The sequence below is a fragment of the Vanessa atalanta genome, chromosome 7, assembly GCF_905147765.1.
Source record: "Vanessa atalanta chromosome 7, ilVanAtal1.2, whole genome shotgun sequence".
NCBI classification, from domain to species: Eukaryota; Metazoa; Arthropoda; class Insecta; order Lepidoptera; family Nymphalidae; genus Vanessa; species Vanessa atalanta.
The window spans coordinates 8944048-8967392 of NC_061877.1; the positions used below are offsets into that span (position 1 = coordinate 8944048).

The following is a 23345-nucleotide window of genomic DNA, read 5'->3' on the forward strand; positions in this document are numbered from 1 at the left end:
AATCAAACGCCTCAAAATTTCACAAGACAAGAATTGACACTAATGACTTCATACGAAATGTTGTTGCATCTACCTCATTCTACGCCTAGTGCTAGTATTTAACGGTAGTTATTATATCGTATTAAATCTTCAGTCATGATTATGTTTTAATCTGAAATAATCTTTTCAATTGTTTTTTTTTTCAATGAATGTCTACCAACATAATCATATTATTTCTTTAAGGAGCGGCAACCTCGCATAACTAATGTAACAATATAAAAAATATGTCAGGTACACGTATTTAAAACTCGTTATATAAATGAATATTTTCCAAGCAGTACTGGTTATTATTTTTTTCTAATAAAATAGTATTCCGTCATTGTGTGTTTTTTTTTAATTTCATAATACTCGGAGGTCATAGACTAAAATAAATTACATATTCATATCGTGGTCTTGTTTATTAACATTTAATGACATAATCTGTCTCGCAACGCTAACTGTTTCTAAAATGTTGAAACACGATTGTTCCGAATTAAAAATACGAATTCGTTTTTAATCTTTGATATTTATTTAAGTGCTTTTATAAAACCATATTCTTTGAAGATTATCGTCAAATTAATCAAATTATAAAAAAAAAAAACAATAATTGTAAGTAGGATTCATAAAATACATATCTGTTCAAAGCATCCTGATATATGTCAACGAAATGACAATGAAAGTGTAAAAATCACACAGAGATAACTATGAAATATATATTTGAAACGAAATGAATATAATAAGTATTAAAATCATGAGTTTACAAAGTAAACTCTGCAAACACTTCAAATCTAAATTAAATGTTTACAAATAAGAGCAGGACAAACAATATTCAAATAATACATTTCCAATTTCATATACACGAGCTATTTGATAACGACAGATTGTCATAAAAACAAGTCTACAAATAAATTTACAAGTATCCAATACTGTCATATTGACGCTATTAAATTTTGTACTACCTATGTTATTATAAATGTGAATATTTAGTTTCTATACGTTAGAGTTTTGCGTAATAAAAATTCTATAAACGTTTATTATTGACATATTTGTGCACTATTAAAGCCATTGAAACAATTTACATATTAATTTTAGTATATGCGTTAGGCAATATTTATCACAAGATAAACAAAACTACGATCTCTAAAGCGATACTAAGCATTTCATAACGACTCAATCCAGTCCATCGCTATATATATATATATTTAAAATTATATTATGTTAGAAAACATCTGATAATAATAATTTAACCGGCATGTCTGTAAAACTTTGATGCTAAATAGTTAATTAGGCACTAATTAATTATTATATAAACATAATTTATTTTATAATATTAAAAGTAGATCTTTAAGATGTATTAATTTAGTTAATTTCAATGGAAGAACTAAATAAACATTCTAAATGTAATAGGATAAAAACACAAGACATTGTCACAGTTATATAAATAATGGATGGTACAACACAACCTTAAAAGTTAATGTTACATACAAGTTACTGTTACATTTTCTTTATAATAAATGTTTTAAATCTGTATCGAATGTAAATATTAATTATTTATAATGTACATGAAATAAATACAAAGATATGTTCGAAGAAAAGGTACAAATATGAGGTTATATGAAACCATATGGACATGTATGTTTGTACAAATATAAAAATATATTAACTACATGTATAATATGGCTTTCACAATATAATATATTCCCTAAGTATTAAAGGGAACATTGGTTAGTCGATAACAAATATTACCTATTCAAGTTGAAAGCGCATTAAAAGAGAATAACAAACACTATGTTTAATATTGAACTTTAATTTTAATGACATATGAATTTTATTAGAATGATATTAATGTTTTATTACTTATGAGTAACATAGCAACTTTAATATAAAATTAAAGATCAATACTAATTGATAACCGCATGTGCGTTGTGAAATTGGCCCTAAGATGCCATAAGTATGTACACTTTGCTTACGAACATGGAATGTGCAAATCACAATAGATGATCACCACGATGGTACCATCTATTTAATCACAATCTTTTTACCATCTCTATAGATAACTTACTCAATTTACACTTGCGAAAAGCAAAATTAAATGGCACGATATTTTTGTAAAAAAAAAATATTGACTGCTCAAACATAATTTCGAACGACTTACATCACCAATTTACGAAACCCCACAGTATAAGTACAATTAGAAAGAAACCGTTCAGTTTAAGACATTTTACATTATGTTATATTTTTAATTGGGTTCATATTTTAAATTCATACAAGACATCCGAGGCTATTACATACTATTCCATTTAGTCACTGCCACGATGTCACAGCCAACTTGATCAAAATGCCAAAGAATAAATTTCGCCAATAATTTAATTAAAATCGCTGCAAAATTAATGATTTTTATTTACATTGATTTCTGCAACATATGTAAATTTATATCGGCAATGTTTTATCTGTCGCTGAACGGTTTCTTATTTATGATGAGCGTTAGATGATATTCACAGTTCGTTACATAAGAGCGACCAAGTTATAGACGCGATAATTGCGCAGTAAAATAAATTTTATCCGCTATTTTGGCCGCGACGACAATGATGCGAGATACAGAGTAATATTCGCCTAACCTACATTCCGACCTCATAATCTCTTATATAAAAATTCAGACTACGTAGTAGCACTTAGAAAAACAAAACAAAATAAAGAGTTATATTAAAAATGAAAACATTCTCAACAACATCTCACATAATATTAAAAATCGAATTACCTACAATAATCTTACCTAAGGCCCTTACCCTTTCTTCTAGAATGTACATACGGACTTAAGTACTGACATCTCATTAAACTGTCAAAGAATTTATTATATCACAAGCGTTTAAAATATTAACAATTCTTGTATAATGACGACATTAAACCGAATATGTATCAAATGCAAAGTACACAAAAATTGTCATTGATTTATAAGGTACTATTATTAAACAGTCAAATTATTATCATAATATTCTGTCAATTAGTTAAAATGCGGGATCCTCACGCCTGCGTGGTACTCATGTGTTCAAACAAAACGACTTAGAATATATCGATGCTACTGTAACATGGAATTTGTTCTAATTATTTCGCCAGCCGATCGCAATTTTACGGCAATTGTAGTATTTATCGCATTACTAATAATTCTAACCTTTATTATTAGGCCTCATATCGAATTTAAGATCCGCTTTTACTCGAATGTCATTTCAACCCCAAATTTCAATCCACTTCGCGGGAAAATGCCTACAGCAACACTTACATTACACTTGTGTGACGCAATGAGCGAGTTTTTCTATTTCTAACTGCAACGCTTGACGTTTATCGGATTCTTGTTTTAATTTATTTGTTAGATCTTCAATGGCAGCGTTAAATTTCGCATTTTGTACTTCTAATAGCTTCTCTAGGTTTAATATCTGAAAAAAAGTATTTATAGAGTTATAAGTATGTTTACAATTTTTGTACACATTTAACGAAAAATTGGCGCGTGGTCTATAATGGCCAATGTACATTCACGCAAAAATAGTCTAACAAATATTAAATGTCCAATTTGTCTTCTTATTATTTTATTATTATATATATGTATGGTAAACATTTGTTACAAATAAAACAATTATCAACTCACCCTGTCATTGAGCTGAGCTATTAACACCTCGGAACCCTCAGCCTTATCAGTTTTCAGCGAATGGAACCGCCTCTCCAGGGTGCTCGAGCTCATGGTCCTGTCCTGGATCATCTCACTCGTCTCCGTGGTCCCGGCACTCGACTTCTCGACACTGAACTTGCTAATCGAGGAGATTTCACTGTGCTTGTCGACGGCGGGCAGCCGCTCGGGCTTGTCGGGCTTGACGCTGGGCAGCTTGTCGGCGTCGGCGCTGGGCCGGCTCGGCGCGCTCGGTGCGCTCGGTGCGCACGGCGCGCCGGGCGGGGGCGGCGCGGGGGGCTTTTTGATCTCGTCCAGCATCGAGATTATCGTTCGACCTGGAATCGTTTCGGAAGGATATACATTATACATGGAGGTAATTGGAATGCTTTTTTGGTTAAGAGAAAAGTTAGTACTATTGCGGACTAATTAGTGATTAGGTTTTTCTGTTAAAAAAAATTCTCAGTGGCAGTAAACAGATTGTCCTTAAGACTCCGACTTAAACCTCATCGAAGGACATAATAATTCGAAGTTTCACTCTAAACGAGTTCGACACTTAAAGCAATCATTTAATTTAAAACCAACGAGACATTCATCATCTAAGTATAAGTAATTAACGTACCGGCGGCGGTGGGAGACTGTAGCGTTGGCGGTTTGCTCGTCGGAAGTTCCGGTGGAACGTCTTTCTTAGGTTCTGCAGACTGACGCGATTTCGTCTGAAAGTACAAAGATAAAAACACAAAAATCACAAGACTGACTGATATATAATAATAACTATGATAATTATTTATAAACAAATTAACCGAATAAAAGATAATCATTAAAATATTACATTAAAATAAGATTAAATAGAATGAACGAAAGAAAAGGCTATCTATAAAAACACTAATAAACTCGCTTTGTATAATTATATTAGTATATTCGTATAATAGTAAATAATTTACCTCTATACTGAGCTCTAAGCTCTCCAGCACAGATATTCTATTGCTTATTGATGAAGTACTCTTGGACATTTCCATGGAATGTGACGATCGCTTCTCTTCTAAGCCACACTCCAAAATTCTGTCAAATAAAAAAACAAAATATTATAAAATTCACTGAAAATCATTTTTTAGATAATTCCCTAGGAACGATTCGACTGTTACTAAGATATTTTTTTCATATTTCTGCTTTTCTACTTCTTGTCTCATGACACGAATAATTACATCACGATTGAATCATTTAACAATGACCTTGAAATATAATTCAATGTATATAATTAATTATAATGGCAGCATTATGAGATATTGTGTCATGGTATAATGACTAATCTCTATTAAAGTAGCTTTGATCATCATAAGGTCATCCCAGCGCAGTTGCGAAAAGTCGATAATTTAAATATTTCCAAATCTGGCTGTTTTGCTAAAATCTATAGTCAGAGAATATCTAACGAAGGGGTTTTTATTACCTGTCCGTGCTTCCCCCGCCCGCTTTACTAGCAATACCGCTTGCTTCAGAGGAAGTGGACACCGATCTCGATTTGCCTTCGGACCCGAAGCTCGTCTTCTTCGCTTGGTTCAACTTCAACTCCTCCATCCAGGGCGCTTTGTGCTTTTCCCATTCACGAGTCCGAGGTTTTATCTCCTCCGCTTTCTCCGGCCCCGGCTTTTCCGACGGAACTGCTGACGAATTTAAGCATTTCAATAACTTCTATAGCTTCTATGCAATTTATTATTGAAATCAATTTCAGAAATAAAGAAATGCACAACAAGGATTTAATGGCTACATTTAGATTGCAATGTATATATCATAAAAAATGTTTTTTAACTTCTTTGGATACAAACTACAGCCTGTCTAAGAACCGACTGAGGGAATTTTTGTTAAGCGTATCTATCAATTGAACACGTAAGCACTTCGACCATACATATACAGCCTATTCCAATCGAAGAGCGAATTAATATAAATAAAACTTCGATTTACATATTCCATGCGATTTGTTAATAGTTCAGCTTACTGTTGCGTTACTGACAGTTCTTGATTAGTGTGTCCTTATTTATAATGAATATAGGTATCATAGATTCCTTAGACCTCGACCAATGATCGAACTGATGTTGTTTATTTGGTCTTCTTTTGGTTGAAATAGACTATACATGATGGTCGGAAATCGACCAGACAGAATTAAGGCGTGGTTAATTTTCAGATTTCTAAGAGTCGGCGTCAGGCTGGCAGTGTTTAGCTTAAGAACAAGCGAAGCGGCTTACCCTCGTGTCCGTTGGTGAGGCCGACGTGCGTGTCGTCGCGCAGCGCCTGGCTGGGCGGCCGGCGGCGCGGCGCCTTCACCCTGACACACACACACACACACTCGCATCACTTCGCCCTTAATTGTGAAAGGGGAACTACGTCATCTGGTAGTGAGTGGTCATCCCGAATGACATGATTTAACAATGTTAAAAGTATTCAATTGCTCAACCTTCAAACTGCATAACAGTAATATAAAAATGTAATAAAAAAAGGTTAAATTAACCAACCCATGGCAATCACATTTAACGAATTAATAATAATTAAAATTCGATTCAATAACACACGCTTTAGAACAGACATATCTATACTCTCCAATAAATAAATAATTCGGGTCACACCTGCCGGCCCTCGGATCATTCAAGATCGAATTCCTTTCGATGTGATCGAACGTAGTGGCTGTGTTGGCATTGGCGTTGGCATTGCTGTTGGTGTTGGCGCCGGAGTTGGCGCTGGACTTGCTGGCCGCGCTGCCGTCGGTGCGGTCCCACTCGCCGCTACTGCTGCTCCCACTCGATACTGTCGTCGATGATTTCTCTCTAAAAAAAAGTTTTTTTTTATCATCAATAACAAAATAGTTTTTCGTCCACATAAAACATAAACAGTGATACTTATTCAGATAGGTTTCGTATGAGAATGGTAAATGTGAAAGATATGATATTATGTAAGAGAATTAAAAAATAACTCACGTCTTCTCTGATGATGGGATAATTTTGCTTTTCAATCCACTGAACAACCCACCTACGCCTGAGGTCGGAGTAGGACTTTTCTTTAATGGCACTGGAGGTTTCTTTATCTACAAGCAGATAATGACTTTAAAGATAATCTTATAAGAAACTTTATACATCGTAAGTAGCTTCATTTGTCTGTGTCGAGTAATGTTATTTAATATGGTTTCATTTGACAATCAATAAGTAAGTGTAGTGCTTCTATATTGAATAATAAAAATTCAGATTTGACAATTTTTTGTTTCTGAACATGTTGGAGTTAATGAACGCGAATGTAAACCCTATTTTCATACTTTTTAAACGAAGTTTGGAAAGGTATTCGTTTCATTCAAAAACATCTTAAAGTACATCAACGTTACACTAAAAATGGATAACTATAAGATAATACATTTGTTTATTGCATCGCAACTCTTTCATTATTAGTATTTAAGCCGCTGTTATTTTAAACTGGGTTACTTATTAATTATTCAATAGATCACAGTAGAGCAAAGTATTCGTTGTGTATCGTTTGTTTATTCACGGGCTGCACTAAGCATCACCAGTAAGGCTAACGGCGTTAGGCATCGTAATAATTTTATACAAGTTAAAAGTTTCGTTAAACGTAATTCCGCGTGAGTAATATATAACCAGTCACAGATACGTCTGACAACAATACGAATTTTAAAAGAAACTATTATTTGGGCATTGAGTGCATTCCAGACTCGAAATAACTGGAAACCAAATCAGTCAATATTCTAAAAAAAAAGCGATAACACGTGCGAGACGCGAGGGATTTCCCGAATAGTCAATTATTACTGTTTCATTCGACATCATAATAATCGGACTTACATAGACACCGAAAATTATATACACGGTAAAACTCATACTTTTAATACAATAGTATTTAAACCAAAGGGGTCTTGCATACTTGAATTCACCAAAGTCCTCGTTTGGCAGTAATTTTAATGAAAGAATTTTGTTCAATATAACGTTATAATATAGTAAATATGGCTTATCTTACATGTTCTAGCGTTCCATCTATAACCGTCTCACTTTGTATAACTTTTTCTGATTCACTTTTGTTGGTGTGCGTGACTGTACTTTGTGTGCTGCTTTCTTTGCTTAATGTATTTTCTTTGTGCATGCTGGAACAAAAAAAAAGACATTTAAATCCATACAATGTCAAAGACAAATTAAAATAGTTTATTAGTACTTGTGAGGAACCAATATAAGACGAATTACATAAAATCGATATCATTATGCAGTGTACTCGCTGTTTGAATTCTGAATAGAAGTTATGTTACAAATTAACATAGTATTCCCAGAAATTATATCGTAGACGTATCACACATATCAAAAGCTCATTAAAATATATCACATATCAAAAGCTCATTAAATTCACAAATAAATGTTTGATTAGGGCTTTTGATATCTATTGCTTTTAAGGAACATTAGCCCTATTACAAGGAGTCACTAATATTTCTATCTACCCCTCCAATGAAGCATAATAGGTTAGGAGTTGGCACAACAACAGTCCAAGGAGACTGAATGGATCCTGCAACTTTTTATATCACTAGGCGGCCCTTAAAACCATTTCACTATGGTCGCTATAAACTTGTATTACTAAAGTTCCAAAATTTCTCCAACAACATTTTTATTGATATATATACTTCTTATTTCACAAAAATGTGAAAGTTTGCCTGTTGCCGCCAAAACAAAGCCCACATCAATTACTAACTACGTTGGATTTCCTTAAAACTAAATTACTTTATTTCTGAAATATTTATCTAGAAAAGTTTTTTAACATACCTTACTTTAGAAGTAGTCAGTTCTTTAACAGAGGCGGTTTTCTCGGTGAATTTGTTGAGTACGGGATAAAGCGGATTCGTCTTCGCAGGCGGTCGGTCCGGTTTCTTTTCTTCAACCTCTTGGGCGACTGGAACAATTAATACAAAATATATTTATTTTAACGCAAATAAATATGATATACGATCAGGTATATAGTCTTCCAGTAAAAAAATCATACACACTAATTAATTGACTCGTCTCTTTTAAAATATCATAATTCATTTTTAAAACGAATGTTCCGCTTACAAATAAACTTTGAGCATGCTTTGTGGATTAAGCTGATTGACTAAAAAGTCAAGTGATTGACTAAATGGAAAAGAGAGGTGGACGGTAAAATAGGCTGATGATAAGTGGTCACAACTGACCATAGACCATGGCACTTTAAAAAATATTAACCATTCCTTACATTGCCAATGCATGGTGCATTGGCAATGTAAGGAATGGGAACAAAGATGTAAGGTCCCTTGTGCCTGTACTCAATACTGGCTCTCTCACCCCTTTAACGAGAATATAATATAATATATGCTTAATATTGCTGTTTCACGGTAGAACATACGATAAATTAGTTATAACCTACCCAGATGGACTAGCACTAGTTGATTGAGCTAATTATTTCAATTACTCGATCTTTATATCCGTCTTAAATTTATAATAAAAAATGTTCTAAATAAATAATCATTACCAGCGTCTGACACACAGTTACGAATGACCGTATTCTCGGCCGCGGTACGATAACAAAACAATACGTTTATTATATTTAAAGAGCATGAAAGATGATGAACGTTTGTTCATCAATTAAACCTAAAACAACAAGAAGTTCGATTCTCTTTAAGGATAAAATTAACGTGGTACATTTTATAATTATACAACGTAAAAAACTATAATACTAAGTTATTTATATTGTACAAAGATAATACTGTATTATATTATGGATAATATTTCAAAATATTTGTTAAGAGACCAGACATAATAGCAACATATTTATTTTAAGATGAAACAAGATATCAAAAACCATAACGCAATCACCTGTATCTTTATTACAAAACATATTTACATATTAATAAAACGTATTTAATTCAAATTTTAAATTTATTTTTTTTATATTTTTTTACTATTATTTATTTATGACAAATGATATAAAGTAATCGATTTTCGTATAAGTATCGATTATTTTATAAAATCGATAACTCTAAGGTTCTTTTAATTATTATGATTGTTTACATTTCAACACATTACGACTGACCTTTACAAGAACTTAAATATGTGTTGAGGATATAAATATATATTGTTTTTTTTTTCTGTTATGTAATCTCTATCAGTTTGGGTTGATTGATGGTGGCTATACATAATAAACATTAACTTAAATAATAAAATAAACTATATTCAAATAGAGTGCGTTTTTTTTTAAAGGTTCACTGACCTCTAACATTTTACCAAAAAAAATAACTTAAATTACTTACCATTGAATGGAATTAAAATCGTAATTAATTAAGTAATGTTCGAAATCACTTTTTGAACGAGAAACTAGTTCAATTGATCGTCGATGAGACATAAAAATAATTCGTTTTTTAAGTGTCAATCTCAGAAACTCTCCTAGCACGTCTATCGTTTCGTAGTTATTAAATTCATTGACTCATCCGTAAAAATAAACCTACCAATGAAAATACGACAAAAAATAATGATAATTACAATATAAACACAAAGTAGCGGTCGCAGACGATTAGTTACGCACACGTACTATTCAATTGATGTTATTGATATACTGATAGTGTTTTTTTTTAATCGTAATAAAAACCCTCACTTAAGACTTGATAATCATGAATAATTCAGAACTTTTTAACTTTATTAATACATTTCGTATTGTTTTTAATCAACAATATGGAAACACAATAAACAACTCACTCTCTGAGCCCATATTTGGCGCGCACTTAAATTAAAACTAAAACGAAAATTGAAACGAATCGAATATCGCTACGACGTTCACTCGACACTATTAAAATACTAAAATACTGCGCTAAGCCACGACACGATGAGGTAAGGTTACGCAAAATCACGACTTCGTCCACTCTCGAGTCGCAACCTTCATAAGAAATGTCAATAGCAGAACATCGTGTATTATCCGTGGGCGTCCACTACTAATATAATTAAGTCGGTGTATTTATGTACGCGTAACACGTGAGACACAATGCACGCACTATTAAGGCTTTAATTGGGTTAAACTTCGAATTATTTTCTACAACAAAGAGATGCCTTCGCGCTATCGTAGTGGGAGAGTCAAGGACTGTTTACATCACTACATTATCATATACGTCTAATTGATAAGCAATTTTATTAAAGTTCTTTAACCGTTCATTTACTTTGATCGATAAATAGTGTATATGGTAATTATAAAAGTCTATTTTTCATATTGAAATTTCAATCAGTAAGCTTTGATTATCTATTATTACATATAATAAAATTGGAGTGTGTTTGTAATATTAATATAACTGCTTCTCACTAAATGCATATGTATGTATACAAGGTACATATACCAAAATAACATCTTTAGAATTTTTTGTATGTCTGTTTGTTCCGGCTAATCTATGGAACGGCTGGACCGAGTTTAACTGGCAGATAGCTGATGTGATGAGGAGTAACTTAGGCTACTTTTATTTTAGAATTATATATAAAATAATAATAGTCACGCTGCAATGTCTAAATACTGTCCAGTACCGCGCGCAGCCCTCGCGCATGCCACCATTCCGCCGGCACGTCAGGTGCCTCCTACTAACGACTTAATATCACAAAATCAATAAGTTAAAGTAAAATCAGCTAATTGATCAATAACTTATTTTTTAAAACTCAAACGCTATTTATATAAGAATAATTTAGGTTAAGGGCTTAAATTAGTAATCAAATCACATTTTATCTAAATTACGCACATGTAAAAAATTAATGATAATAGAAAAAAATATAATTCCATATTTGAAAACCTCAACGGCTTTGCCCTTTGACGTCCTACACTTAATAACTTGGATGTACTTTGCTGCATTAATCTTTAAAACCGATAATAATGTTAACTTTTATCGATAAATTAAACGTACGATATAAAAATTATTTATGCAACGTTATCGGAATTATTTCGTTGCATTCGGGAATTTGTGAAATTAATCGTGTCAGTTGAGAGTTTTGGTTGATTTCTTTTGTACATTTTGCCACAGAATTACGTGCCTTTTTTTACCTGTTGATGGTTAAAATAATCAAAAGGCTGCAATATTTGATAACTATTACACGTTTGTGTATTTGTAATGCAACCATGAAAACTGCCAACGCTGCTTGCACTAATCTTTAAACACCGCGATGTCTGTTTTTATATCCATTGTAAGTTATAGGTTATCTGGAAAGGAATCTAGTCCTTAAATTGAAAGCACTTGAAGTCTTATAAAAATATTTAAAAAGTAATAGGCCGTTTTATTTTTAGACACTTCTCATTCTCGCAAATGTTTGCTCAATACATATCCTATTCCTGCTTAAGCTGAGGATGCGAATGTAAATATTTGATAAAGCTATGTTTCTCACACAACTTAAATATGAAAGTAAAACCAAGTGGTTACTTAAGTTTACAGAGTACACTGCAAAAATATATGACAACAAATTTTATTTATCACGATGATAAAATATTTGTTATAAATATATTTATAATTTGATAAACAAAAGATTAAAATGGATACATTCCGAGTGTGACATACGGCGAATGTTTATCGAAGTTGTCACACTTGCAGTTAACCTTGTGACGACACATTATTGTAACAACTTTTACGTCAGGTACCGACTAATCGGTCACGGATTTAATTCCTCCTTCTCATTTTTTACGTTTATTTTTTTAACATTAACTTTCCATATTCATAGCTCGACAGAAAATAAAAAGTTTTAAATTATTTAAAAAAGCGAATATACATACATTTTTCATAAAAGAATTTATTTATTTATTGGAAAAGTTACACCATCAACTTATCACTAAGCACTTAAAACTTATGTCTGACTTGGGTAACATACAAAGTGATACGTCTTTAAAGGTGTAAACAACATTGACCTTCAAAAATATTTTTGATAGTAAACTATATAAGCCAAACTAACCTATAAAAAATATAAAATTAAATTTTAAAAAATAAATAATATTTGAAATTAAGATAACAAATAAAAAATACCGTACTGAGGAATATAAAAGCAAATTAAAAGATTTATAAAAGAAAAAACAAAACTTAAATATATTACTCATAAAGTATGAGATCGAACAATGAGATCTTTGGAATGTTTAACAAAATTAGTTTTATTATTATGAAAGATGTCAATATCGCCGTTAGATAACAAGTCATTGAACGAATTCGTTAGTCTGTTAAGACGTGCATACTTACCTAAATTTGTTTTAGATGTTGGAGTACAAAAAGATTTTTTAATTGGACGTCTAGGAATAGTACGAGGAACTGATAAATTGATTTGCTGGATTAATTCCAGTGAAGGTATGTCACCATGAATTAGTTTGTATAAGGTAACGACGTCAGTAATTTTACGGCGCAATTCAAGCGATATAATTTTAAAATGAGCCAGCCTCGTATTATAGGTAGCCCGATAAGGACAACTGCGATCTTTATAAGCTAAAAATCGGGTAAAACGTTCTAACCTTACGACATGAATTTTATAAGACGGGTTCCAAATGCATATTCGAGGTGAGATCGTACAAGGGAACAATAGACACAAAGTAAAGTGGATATATTTTTAAAGTCCTGGCCGGTGCGTTTCAAAAAACCAAAAAATCTTCCATGCCTTCAGTATTATGGAGTCTAGGTGATTATTAAAGTTTAATTTACTATCCATTATTACGCCTAGGTCTCGAATTGTATTAGACTCTACTAAAACAACGTTAGAAATTGAGTAATTAGATGGAATCGGGTTTCTGTTTCTTGTAAAATTGATATGAAGACATTTATTTATATTTATATCCATTTTGTGTTTTTCGCACCATTTAGAGAGGGTGTCTATATCTGCTTGAAGGAGGGCAATATCGGATGGTGATTTAATGGGTCTATATATTTTAAGGTCATCGGCGAAAATTAAGCACTTACTGAATTTAACATTTTTTGAAATGTCATTGATAAAGACCAGGAAAAATATCGGACCTAAATGAGACCCTTGAGGAACACCAGATGTAGGCACAAATGCAAAAGAAGTATAGCCATGTGTAATAACACGCTGTGATCGGTTTTTTAGGTAAGATTTGACCCAACTTAATAAATTGCCATGAATACCGTAATGTAAAATAGATACCAAATATATACATATACATATATATATATTTTAGATTTTACAATTATTACATACCTATAATAATAAGCCATATTTTCGAAAAGCGAACCAAATGGAGCCAAGGCTTTTTTAAAATTAAAAATGCAGATTGAAATCAAGGTAATAATTCATATCGAACTAGGCGTTGAAAGGAAACAATAAGAAAACCTGCAAATTTAGGAAGAACATGTGTCATATGTGGATCCGCCAATCAACGTTTGAGCAGTACCACGCTGGTATAGGTAGCAAAAGAGCAGAAGGCTCACCTGATGGAAAGTGACTACTACCACAAATGGACATCTGCAAAACCGAGAGGCTTGCAGTTGCATTGTTCCCGCTGTTGAGGCTTTTCGGACAACTAAGTGGTGCGGGTTTAATTTGACAGCTGTTCGCCCGATAATAGTTCGGTGTTATAAAAGGGTTCAAAAATTTTTGATACTTTACAAGTTATTTAAGAAATCCTTAATATTAATAACATATATTGAAAAATACAATATTAAGCTATATATTATCATCGCCAAATGAATATGCAAAATTTTAACTCAATTAGTAAATTTTCAAGCCGTTATTTTCATCCACACCTGGGAAAAAGTCGTCACAACATTTCTTTTAAACGGATACATTTTCAAGCAAAAAGCACACCCTAATACACCGCCATTTTTCCATTAAGCATTTTTTTTATTCTCTATCAGCGTAACGGTTTATTTTCCCTAGCTATTTATATTCAAATCTATATTTATAGATCAATCAAAATATTTTGGTTAAGGGCATAAATTAGTAGCAGATACTCCAACCGCAACGAGCATCTTCGAAACCAAATGTTTATCCATGTCCAGTTCAGTCCAGAATCGTCTGAATCGGTATGTTGGGCCAGCTTTCGCTCTCATTGGGTTCTGTTTTAATTAACTTGTGCGAACTCTTGTACACCTCATCGGAACTTCAATTACAAGTCCTCTGCTCAAGGATTGTCTTGAACAGGTCGCTATTTTCGCGATAAGACCGCCTTTTTGTCGCCTTACATAACATTTTTCTCTGTTTATTATTTTACATTGTTAGTGTGCAATAAAGCATTTTTGTTCTTGTTTCCTAATTCCGATGGATCCTTAGGGTATCCACTTCCAACAATTGAACAGCAACTAAATCAACTTGCACTACATACAGCAAAGGAAAAATAGAGGTGTGTAAAAAATGTAAACTCACCAGCCGGTAACAACTGCACGAAGTTATCCGGAAAGAGCCCCACCCGCCCGTGCAGCTCGCCCTTCCACCAGCCGCGGTCCGGCGCGTCCTTCGACACGATGTTCACTATGTCGCCCTCCGACAACGACAGCTCGTCGTCGTTCACCGCCGAGTAAGGGAATAGTACGCGACATTGCTCCTTTACTGTAACAATTGTCCATTAATACTTAAACTGTTTTACTTAAAAAGTTATCGTAATATAAAATAGTATAAATTATATCAATTCACTTATATCTTACTAAATGTGAAAGATTTTTTATCACACTGTTTAATATTATTAAAATGTTTTAAAATTATAAATAATTATAAATAGTGCTAATTAATTTTTATTTGAAGTAAATCTGAGTATATATTTCACTTTTTTTACGATCATACATCAAAGAAAAAAATACAGAGACGTGCCATTTTCCTTGAGAAACGAAATTATAAATGTTTATTGATTAATAATCATTGAGAAACCTAAAACAAGACAATAGAATAATTACTACTACTTTAACAGTGTATATTAATGACTAACTACTTAACTAGTCGTCAACGAATTAGCGATTGAGCGGCGTCTGCGCAAAAAGTATCTATGACACGTAATTTTGGTTCATAGCTAAAAGCCAAGGTTTATGCATCTCATTTCAAATATAAACATACATTTAGTAACTCGGTCGTATAACAGTGCCTTTTGAAATTTGTTACATTACAATTATAAGATTGAATCGAAGACAACGCTTTATCATTATCAGACGCCTTGGAACCATGGCGAGGGATGACTCAATGTTGACACATTATCTTATTACAAGCAATAAAAGCAGCGCAGACTGAATGAACTGAATTATGTTCCTGTTTAGTCACTGAATCAATTCATATTACTAACACCAACCGTTGACGTTTCACACCACGCAAGTGCATTAACCCTAATAATAGGATTAAGTATATTGCGCTCTTGAATTTGGTCCGATATATATCTAAACTGGCGTTATAAATGCGAAAGTATCTCTGTCTGTATGTCAGCTTATAGCGACTAAGGAATGTATAATATTGGCTTAGTTTTTAGCAAAAACTAATTTTATTTAGCTCAAACAGCGAAAAATAAAAACGAATTAAAATACGTAATATATATAATCCATCTATATAGATAAAAATTAATGTTTCTTGAATGTGCGTTCCTAAGTCATTAATCCGATGGTGATGATTATTTAAAGGTTCTTCTGCGTATGTTTAATATAAATGTTTTATGAAGATACGGGTAGACCCTCTATCACTCACTGATACCCGGAAAGCTAGTATTCACCTAAAAAAATCTGACGATATTTACACTTTTATACTGATATATAAAAATGATAATTTCTTTGTTTTTCCCGCATACGTTCCATTACTATTCATTCAATTGAGGTGAAACATCGTAGTTGTTGGCAGTTGAATCGAAGTTTCTGGCAATCTACCATGAAAGTACAATAGGTGGTGCGTGAGTTACTTCATATAATTGTATACAATAAAATTAAAGACGAATTACAATGAATGTCGAACATCAGTCAATAATAGAATATACATGACGTTTTTCACAACTGCCAAACATTATCATATCAACCATTTTGGTAAAAAGCACCAAACTTGTATTGTGTATTTTTAATAGTCAAAATAAGAAGGTTGTTCAGCTATCCTGTACATAGGAATGTAGTTTCTTGATGTTTCAACTAGTTAATAAAAGAAAAGTAAGTGATATCATCGTTCTTTCTAGTTTTGATAAGAAATTCTTAGAAATTCGTACCCATACAGCGTTATAGAGAATAAAGTCATCAGGACTTTTTTCTTTACACATTACGAGTAAGACGGTTAGTCGGTTAGTTTTACGTTTTCGAAATAGAAGCAAACAACACTTTGTCACAGTATGTACACCGGTAATGATAGTCAGTTAGCTACTTTAATGGATTTTGTTCATTCTTAAAAGTGCCCAATTGTTGTAGGCTACCTTTAATGATGTCATGCGATGTTTTTTTTCGCACTAATTAATTGACTTTAAAAAGGAGATGTTTATAAGTTTTTTTTTGGACAATTTTGTTTTCCCTTAAGGATATAGACTAATTGGCCTCGGAACTGAAATGCGACGTAAAAACCCCTAGGATCTGATCAGATATAACATGAACCGTTTTACAGACAATCTCATTAACAAATAAAAACTCACGGTAAAATGACAAAAATACGTTGAGTTTTTTATTAACTTGTTGATATTAGTTACCTGTTTGAGATTTAACAATGTACCGTGTCTATGAAGTCATTGGATTTTTAGCAAGAAATATAAGCACAACCCATCTTAAGCAAAACAAACATCCAGGTGCAAGCAGTTTTCTCGATATCTCCTCTACCCTCCCCAAAAAGATGATGTCAGGATTTTGCACACTGAGTTAAGACGGCCTAAAGATAAGTTATATTTATGTTAATAGTATTTACACTCCCGTATCTTCGAAAGCACGTTAAGAATGTTTATCATGCCTTTAAAGTTTTACCAGGTAGCAGCTGTGTTTTTCAAATTTGGTTCCACCTATTTCAAAAGTTTAATAATGTATACTTGAATTTAGTATAAAACTCACCAGGTTTGGGCGGCAACGCCGGCGCGGGCTCGGCGGGCGCGGGCTGCGCGGGCGGCGGCTCCAACATCACCACGAAGTTGGACGGGAACACGCCCGACCGCCCCGCGCGCCGCCCCTGCCACCACCCCTCCTCTACCTGCACCCGATACATTGTTCTCGTTAATCAAAGAAATATCTCTCTGCAATACATGTAGCATTCAACATGAGCTACTGTGCCCATTCATTTAAAGGTGTGATGATAACCTTTTCATTTCCGCTAATAAAAGTCGCTACGTTGACCTAGTATCATTTTATCTTATGGTAACCATACAACTCGAATGAACAGGCAGGACAAATACTGTATTGCCATAATTGAGTTCATAACATTTTTCTTTTTAAATTACTTTTCTGCAAACAATTATTTTTGTTTAGAGAATTACACTTTCACAGTATTTTTGAATCATATACTCGAAATGTTTATAAGCAAAACAAACCTTAGACTTACACTTGGTTTTTTCATTGACATACAAACTTACAAATTTTGGAATATTTTGCTATTGGATATTAAATTGTAGCAACAAAAATGCAAAACATTTTACATACCTCTCCTAGTACTTCCAACACGTCACCGACACACAGAGGTAATTCATCAGGGTTGGCAGGTTGGTAGCTAAACACGGCCCGACAGCGCCCTGGCACCACACCCGATCTATACACACAACGCAAATCATTATAATTATTAATTAATTTACTAATACCTTGTTATTTATTATAACAAGGTATTAGTAAATTAATTTCAATAGTCTTAAGCAATTCCTTTTAGAAAATCTACGTATCCTATGTGTTACGTATAGAAAGTATCATATTCAATTAATTAAAGATTTTATTTACATTATTTCTGAAATCACTGTATATCCTTGATGCACCTGTTTATTAAGTAATTCTTACAAATTTAACACTGTATAATTGCTGCATACCTCTAATTTTATAAATAACAACTATATCAATTTATAAAAGTTATTACAATAACAAAAAATAGCTAAATGTTTTAATATATTTACTGAATAAACTTGTTTAAAGCTTATAATTTAGCAATAGAGACGTATAAAATGTAACTAACAAACTTTACTTGACTAACATAGCTTGCAAACATTATCAAAATCATATCTAAATTGATAAGATAACATGCACAATCATTATTATTCTACTAATCGGGAGATATTTTAAAACTAGTCATTACAAGTAAATAAAATTAATTGACAGTATTAAAATTTTCTAACATTTGCAAAAATTAATACAAAAACATTTATTGTGTATAATTGTATTAGTGACTATACAAACATCATCTGTTAACCATAAATTCCTCCTAATCTTAAAGTTACACAGATAATATAATAATATACCTGGCATTATTATGTTCAGTCAGCACTGATACAAAGTTATCAGGAAACATTCCACGTCTTCCTCTCAACTCTCCTTTCCACCAGCCACCTGGCAGTCTTTCCACGTCTCGTAATATGTCACCGGGTCTCACTGTCAACTCGTCTGGTTCTAATGCATCATACGCAAAGTTGACTATACAAGACACTAAAAAGAAATATTTTATAAAAAATAACTAAATAATAAAAAAATATATATCCAAGTCATCATACATGTACACTACATTAATAGATAAAATAACTAGAAATCAATATTAAATTATATATATAACATATTTGCAGAGATTGTGAATTATGTATAATTTTAACTAAATATATATGCAATCTCTAAATATTAATGTTTTAACTTATAACCATTTTTACAAATGTAATCCAGCACTTGTCAAATTTTTACATAAAGAATGCTGTGTAATATGACTTTGTGTAATTAAATTTTAATTTTTAAGTAATATTGTGACCTTTTGCAATGACTGTAGTTATAATTTGTACTATTCAAAAATATATAATTTAATATATGCAAAAGGCACATTTCATGTTAACTTTTTCGTAAGATTTACTATAGTCAAGGCAATTACAAGGTGAGTATGGCTTTATGAATAAGATTGCAACTGATCAAAATAATTTTGAGTAATGTGTTTTAAGAGTGCTTATAGTGTCTGTATTAAATATATTTATTTATTTAACCAAATTGATTATAATAATTATTAATAAAGAAGAAATGTTACATGAAGAGTATTTTGTATTTATATATTTAGACAAAAATATAAATGATAAAAATAATCAATAAAGGCTTATCAGTGATATACAGTAGATATTAATATTTGCTTAAACTTAAAAACTAGTAGAACCCAATAACACATGAAATAAAAACATACAAATAGTAAAATAATTATTTTCTTAAAAATAAAGAACTGTATCATTAAAATACTTAATTCACCAAGTTTAATGCAACTTTTAGCACCTAATTATCAGATTTGTGTATGAGTAAACTCTTTAAGAAATGTCATATGGTTTGTTTATTAACATTAGCATGCATATGACATCACAAAGCCATGAAATGAATCATACTATACGACAAACTTGGCAATACTCAAGAACGCACGTATGTTTTTCAAGTATCTTTTGTATGTATATGTTAAAATATAGTAACTAATGAAATAGACTAGCTACTCAATGAAACGTATGTACTTCCGTAAGAGTAGGTGATTGACCTGCATTATTATTGCTATATATGACACATTAATGAAAAAAAATATTAAAGCAGGTGTCGTACTGCTACCTAAATCATGTCGTAAGTTACAGTTATTCATATACAAACAAGACCTAAGCATTACCTACTAGGACTGATGACGGATACTCACCCTTTTGATTAGCAATAGACTCCATTTCAATATTATATATTTAAAATCACATCATCTCATTTCTTCGAGAACCTTTTTATATCACATGCACAAAATTATGTTTCAAATAAATTTTATTACAATCAAACGAGGGCGACTACGAAATATTTTCGATTCACGACTCACGTCAAATCACATTTCAGAACTCAACACATATAATATGGAGGTTGCCAGATTGTAAAATTATAAACCACAATATAAATATTCAAGCTTATTCGAATTAATACTTTTTAAGTATGTTTATTATTTGTAAATTAATCAATAACAAGGTTCTGTAAAAAAATTCAACAGTCAATTTCATTTAAATTTATCTTAATCAAATATAATCTTATAAAAACTTGTAAATATAATTTATCAAAATCCTATTCACACAATAATTAAGAAAATACAATATGTAACAAAATTATTTAAAAAATATATTTGAAATTATCATACAATGACACAATACTGATAATTAGGTTTGTCAGCCTTTATATATCAAGATGTAGTTTATTCACTCAGATTATTTCAATAACATTTCTTAATTACCAGGGCTGGATTTAAAGACTGACAGACTCTTAAACAAAAGCAAAATAGAGTCCCCGCAAATTATTTATTAAATAAGTGAAAAAATATTTTTTTATCTCATTTTCTATTATTATAAGAAATGTACGATTTTTTTATCTTTGAAAAGATGATTTTTCTTGTCTATAAAAATGTATTATTATTCTTATATTGTGAGGGTCCCGGTGCTAGAGCAGAGCCTTTGATGCCCTCCCCTAAATCAGGCTCTGTATTATACTATTAGAAATTCTTAATACTTTAGAATACCTATATAACAAAGTAACTGACTAGCTATATATACCGGCTTACTTAATCAATTATTACTAAGTTATCCATTCCATACATTCCACTTAGTACTGGTGAAACTTTGGGTTAATTTTAACCCATTGTATTTTCTAAAATTTGTTATAAATGGAAATACTCTTACACCATTCTGACACTACACTAATTCATCTTACCTCAAGGATGGCATATTTTTATTGCAAAAGTGTTTATTTAAAATACTTTTGTGATATAAAAACTACTGAGTATAATAACACTGTAATAACTTTCATATAAAAATATATGTTATATTTTTAAAAAGATGGTATTGTGTAATATTTGTATGAATAAATTAAAATGTATTTTTAAAACATATACATATTTAGCACAGTTGGTTTTAAGAAATCAAAATTTCTATATACTACAATCAACATTATATATCTATATATACTCTCTGTTACTATATATTTTTTTATTTCATATGAAGAAATTACTCACAATAATAGAAATTTACGAAAAGTAACTAGCTATATATAATATATAAACTATTTAATTGGATAGAGATTCTATTAAAGCAAGAATAACAAGGGATATAAGTGATATGAATCAAGTATTTTTTGTATCATTACCAAAACGGTATTAAGATTTGCAAAACTTAAATCATCCTAAGAAAACATTATATGTATTTTTATTAGCAATTTTCTATCCCTCACTTGAATGGTGAAGAACTCATTTCTTCTATTAGAATTCTTGGGTATTTAAAAAATGTTATATTATATTGATTAACAAGATTTATTCACAAATTATATTACACTACTAGCAATACACATTATTTAATTTTAATTTAATTTTTTAATGGGCCGTTAGAATCTGGAGGAATTCCTAATTCTTCATCTGACCAAGTGCTTGGATCTATATATGGCCATTCTCCCTGCAAATTTAAAGATAATTTAATTACAAAAGGTATTCATTTTTAGTATTTATTGTAATATTATGTATATAACTGAAAAATCTTTATGGTAATAATGGTTAATGAGGTAATAATGGTTAATGAGTTAAATAAATACTGGTTAATACTTCATTTACATGGACTACTTACATAAATATGTTCGGGTTCAGTAGCAATGTGGTACAGGATCCACCACCAACATATTCCTCCGAGCACTTCAGCTAAATAAACTATTTTCTTTGATGCTGGAGGAGGAGGCACCCGATAGGTCCAAACACTAAAACACATTATTTAATAAAAAAAGTATTAAATATTCAAGTATTAAGTATTATATATTAAGTATTATATATTAACAGTAACAGCCTGTTTAGTCTTAATTTATATTTTATTTTTAAACCAAATATTTCGGAATATAATTTTTGTATAGTAAATATACACCATTTATAAAGGAACGTAAATCGTTGCATAATACGTATACATAATTTATTATATCGTTATATATATATTATCAAGTCTATTTCTTGATATCGTTAAATGTAGCACCTCATGACATAACAACTAATCACGGTATGATACAAATTACTAACCCATGGCTTCCATTTCTTTTGACTTGTTTTATGTTGGAAGCAGCATCTTTCAATGTTTTTGTAAATAAAGCCCTTGTTAGAAGCGTACGTCCTAACATTTTGTGTAAAATGAATATTTAGTTTTGTGTTAAGACTGTTTTTGGCCAATAAATCTGAAAATCTCAAAATCTCAGCTGTCAGAAGACAGCTGACTGACAGTGACAATACTGACATATCATTTTACATATTTTTTTTCTTGAGATAGACATACAAACGTAGAAAATTATACCTCCTAGGTCAGGTAAGTACTATTCAAAGATGATTTCTTATTCCAATTCCCATTTTGCTGTCACTCTGGTGCGTGTAACTGCGTATGTTTATAATCATAACTACTAAAATCCAGTCAATCGATATAAAGCATCGTAATGCTATTAAATTATTTTTTTTGTATATTATTATTTTTATAGATTTTATTTTCAATTGTATAGAAAATGAAATTACATACGAATTATAATAGTAGGTAGTAGGTTAAAATAACTAAACAAAGAGCTAACACTAAT

The 23345-nt window shown here is 31.4% G+C and overlaps 2 protein-coding genes across 4 annotated transcripts; both read right to left on the minus strand.

Moving 5' to 3' along the window:
- Positions 1–636: 636 nt before the first annotated feature.
- LOC125065120 (SH3 domain-containing kinase-binding protein 1-like) lies at positions 637–20603 on the minus strand. 3 transcript variants are annotated; one of them, XM_047672563.1, is made up of 15 exons: positions 20428–20603; positions 19031–19214; positions 18231–18336; positions 17649–17784; positions 15031–15213; positions 8470–8596; positions 7682–7805; positions 6643–6749; positions 6295–6492; positions 5917–5996; positions 5124–5334; positions 4621–4738; positions 4299–4392; positions 3659–4014; positions 637–3449 (listed from the first exon to the last, which is right to left on the minus strand). In XM_047672563.1, exons 1-15 carry the CDS (start codon positions 20450–20452, stop codon positions 3297–3299), a joined length of 2202 nt encoding a protein of 733 aa, XP_047528519.1. In that variant the 5' UTR covers positions 20453–20603; the 3' UTR covers positions 637–3296. The 3 variants fall into 3 exon arrangements, with proteins under 3 accessions (XP_047528519.1, XP_047528518.1, XP_047528520.1); XM_047672562.1 differs by having other exon boundaries at positions 5124–5337; XM_047672564.1 differs by lacking the exon at positions 19031–19214 and having other exon boundaries at positions 5124–5346; positions 20428–20580.
- A 1440-nt stretch (positions 20604–22043) lies between these two features.
- On the minus strand, positions 22044–22998 carry LOC125065280 (NADH dehydrogenase [ubiquinone] 1 beta subcomplex subunit 2, mitochondrial-like). The gene is made up of 3 exons (XM_047672809.1): positions 22807–22998; positions 22370–22496; positions 22044–22201 (listed from the first exon to the last, which is right to left on the minus strand). Exons 1-3 carry the CDS (start codon positions 22902–22904, stop codon positions 22115–22117), a joined length of 312 nt encoding a protein of 103 aa, XP_047528765.1. The 5' UTR covers positions 22905–22998; the 3' UTR covers positions 22044–22114.
- Positions 22999–23345: the final 347 nt, after the last annotated feature.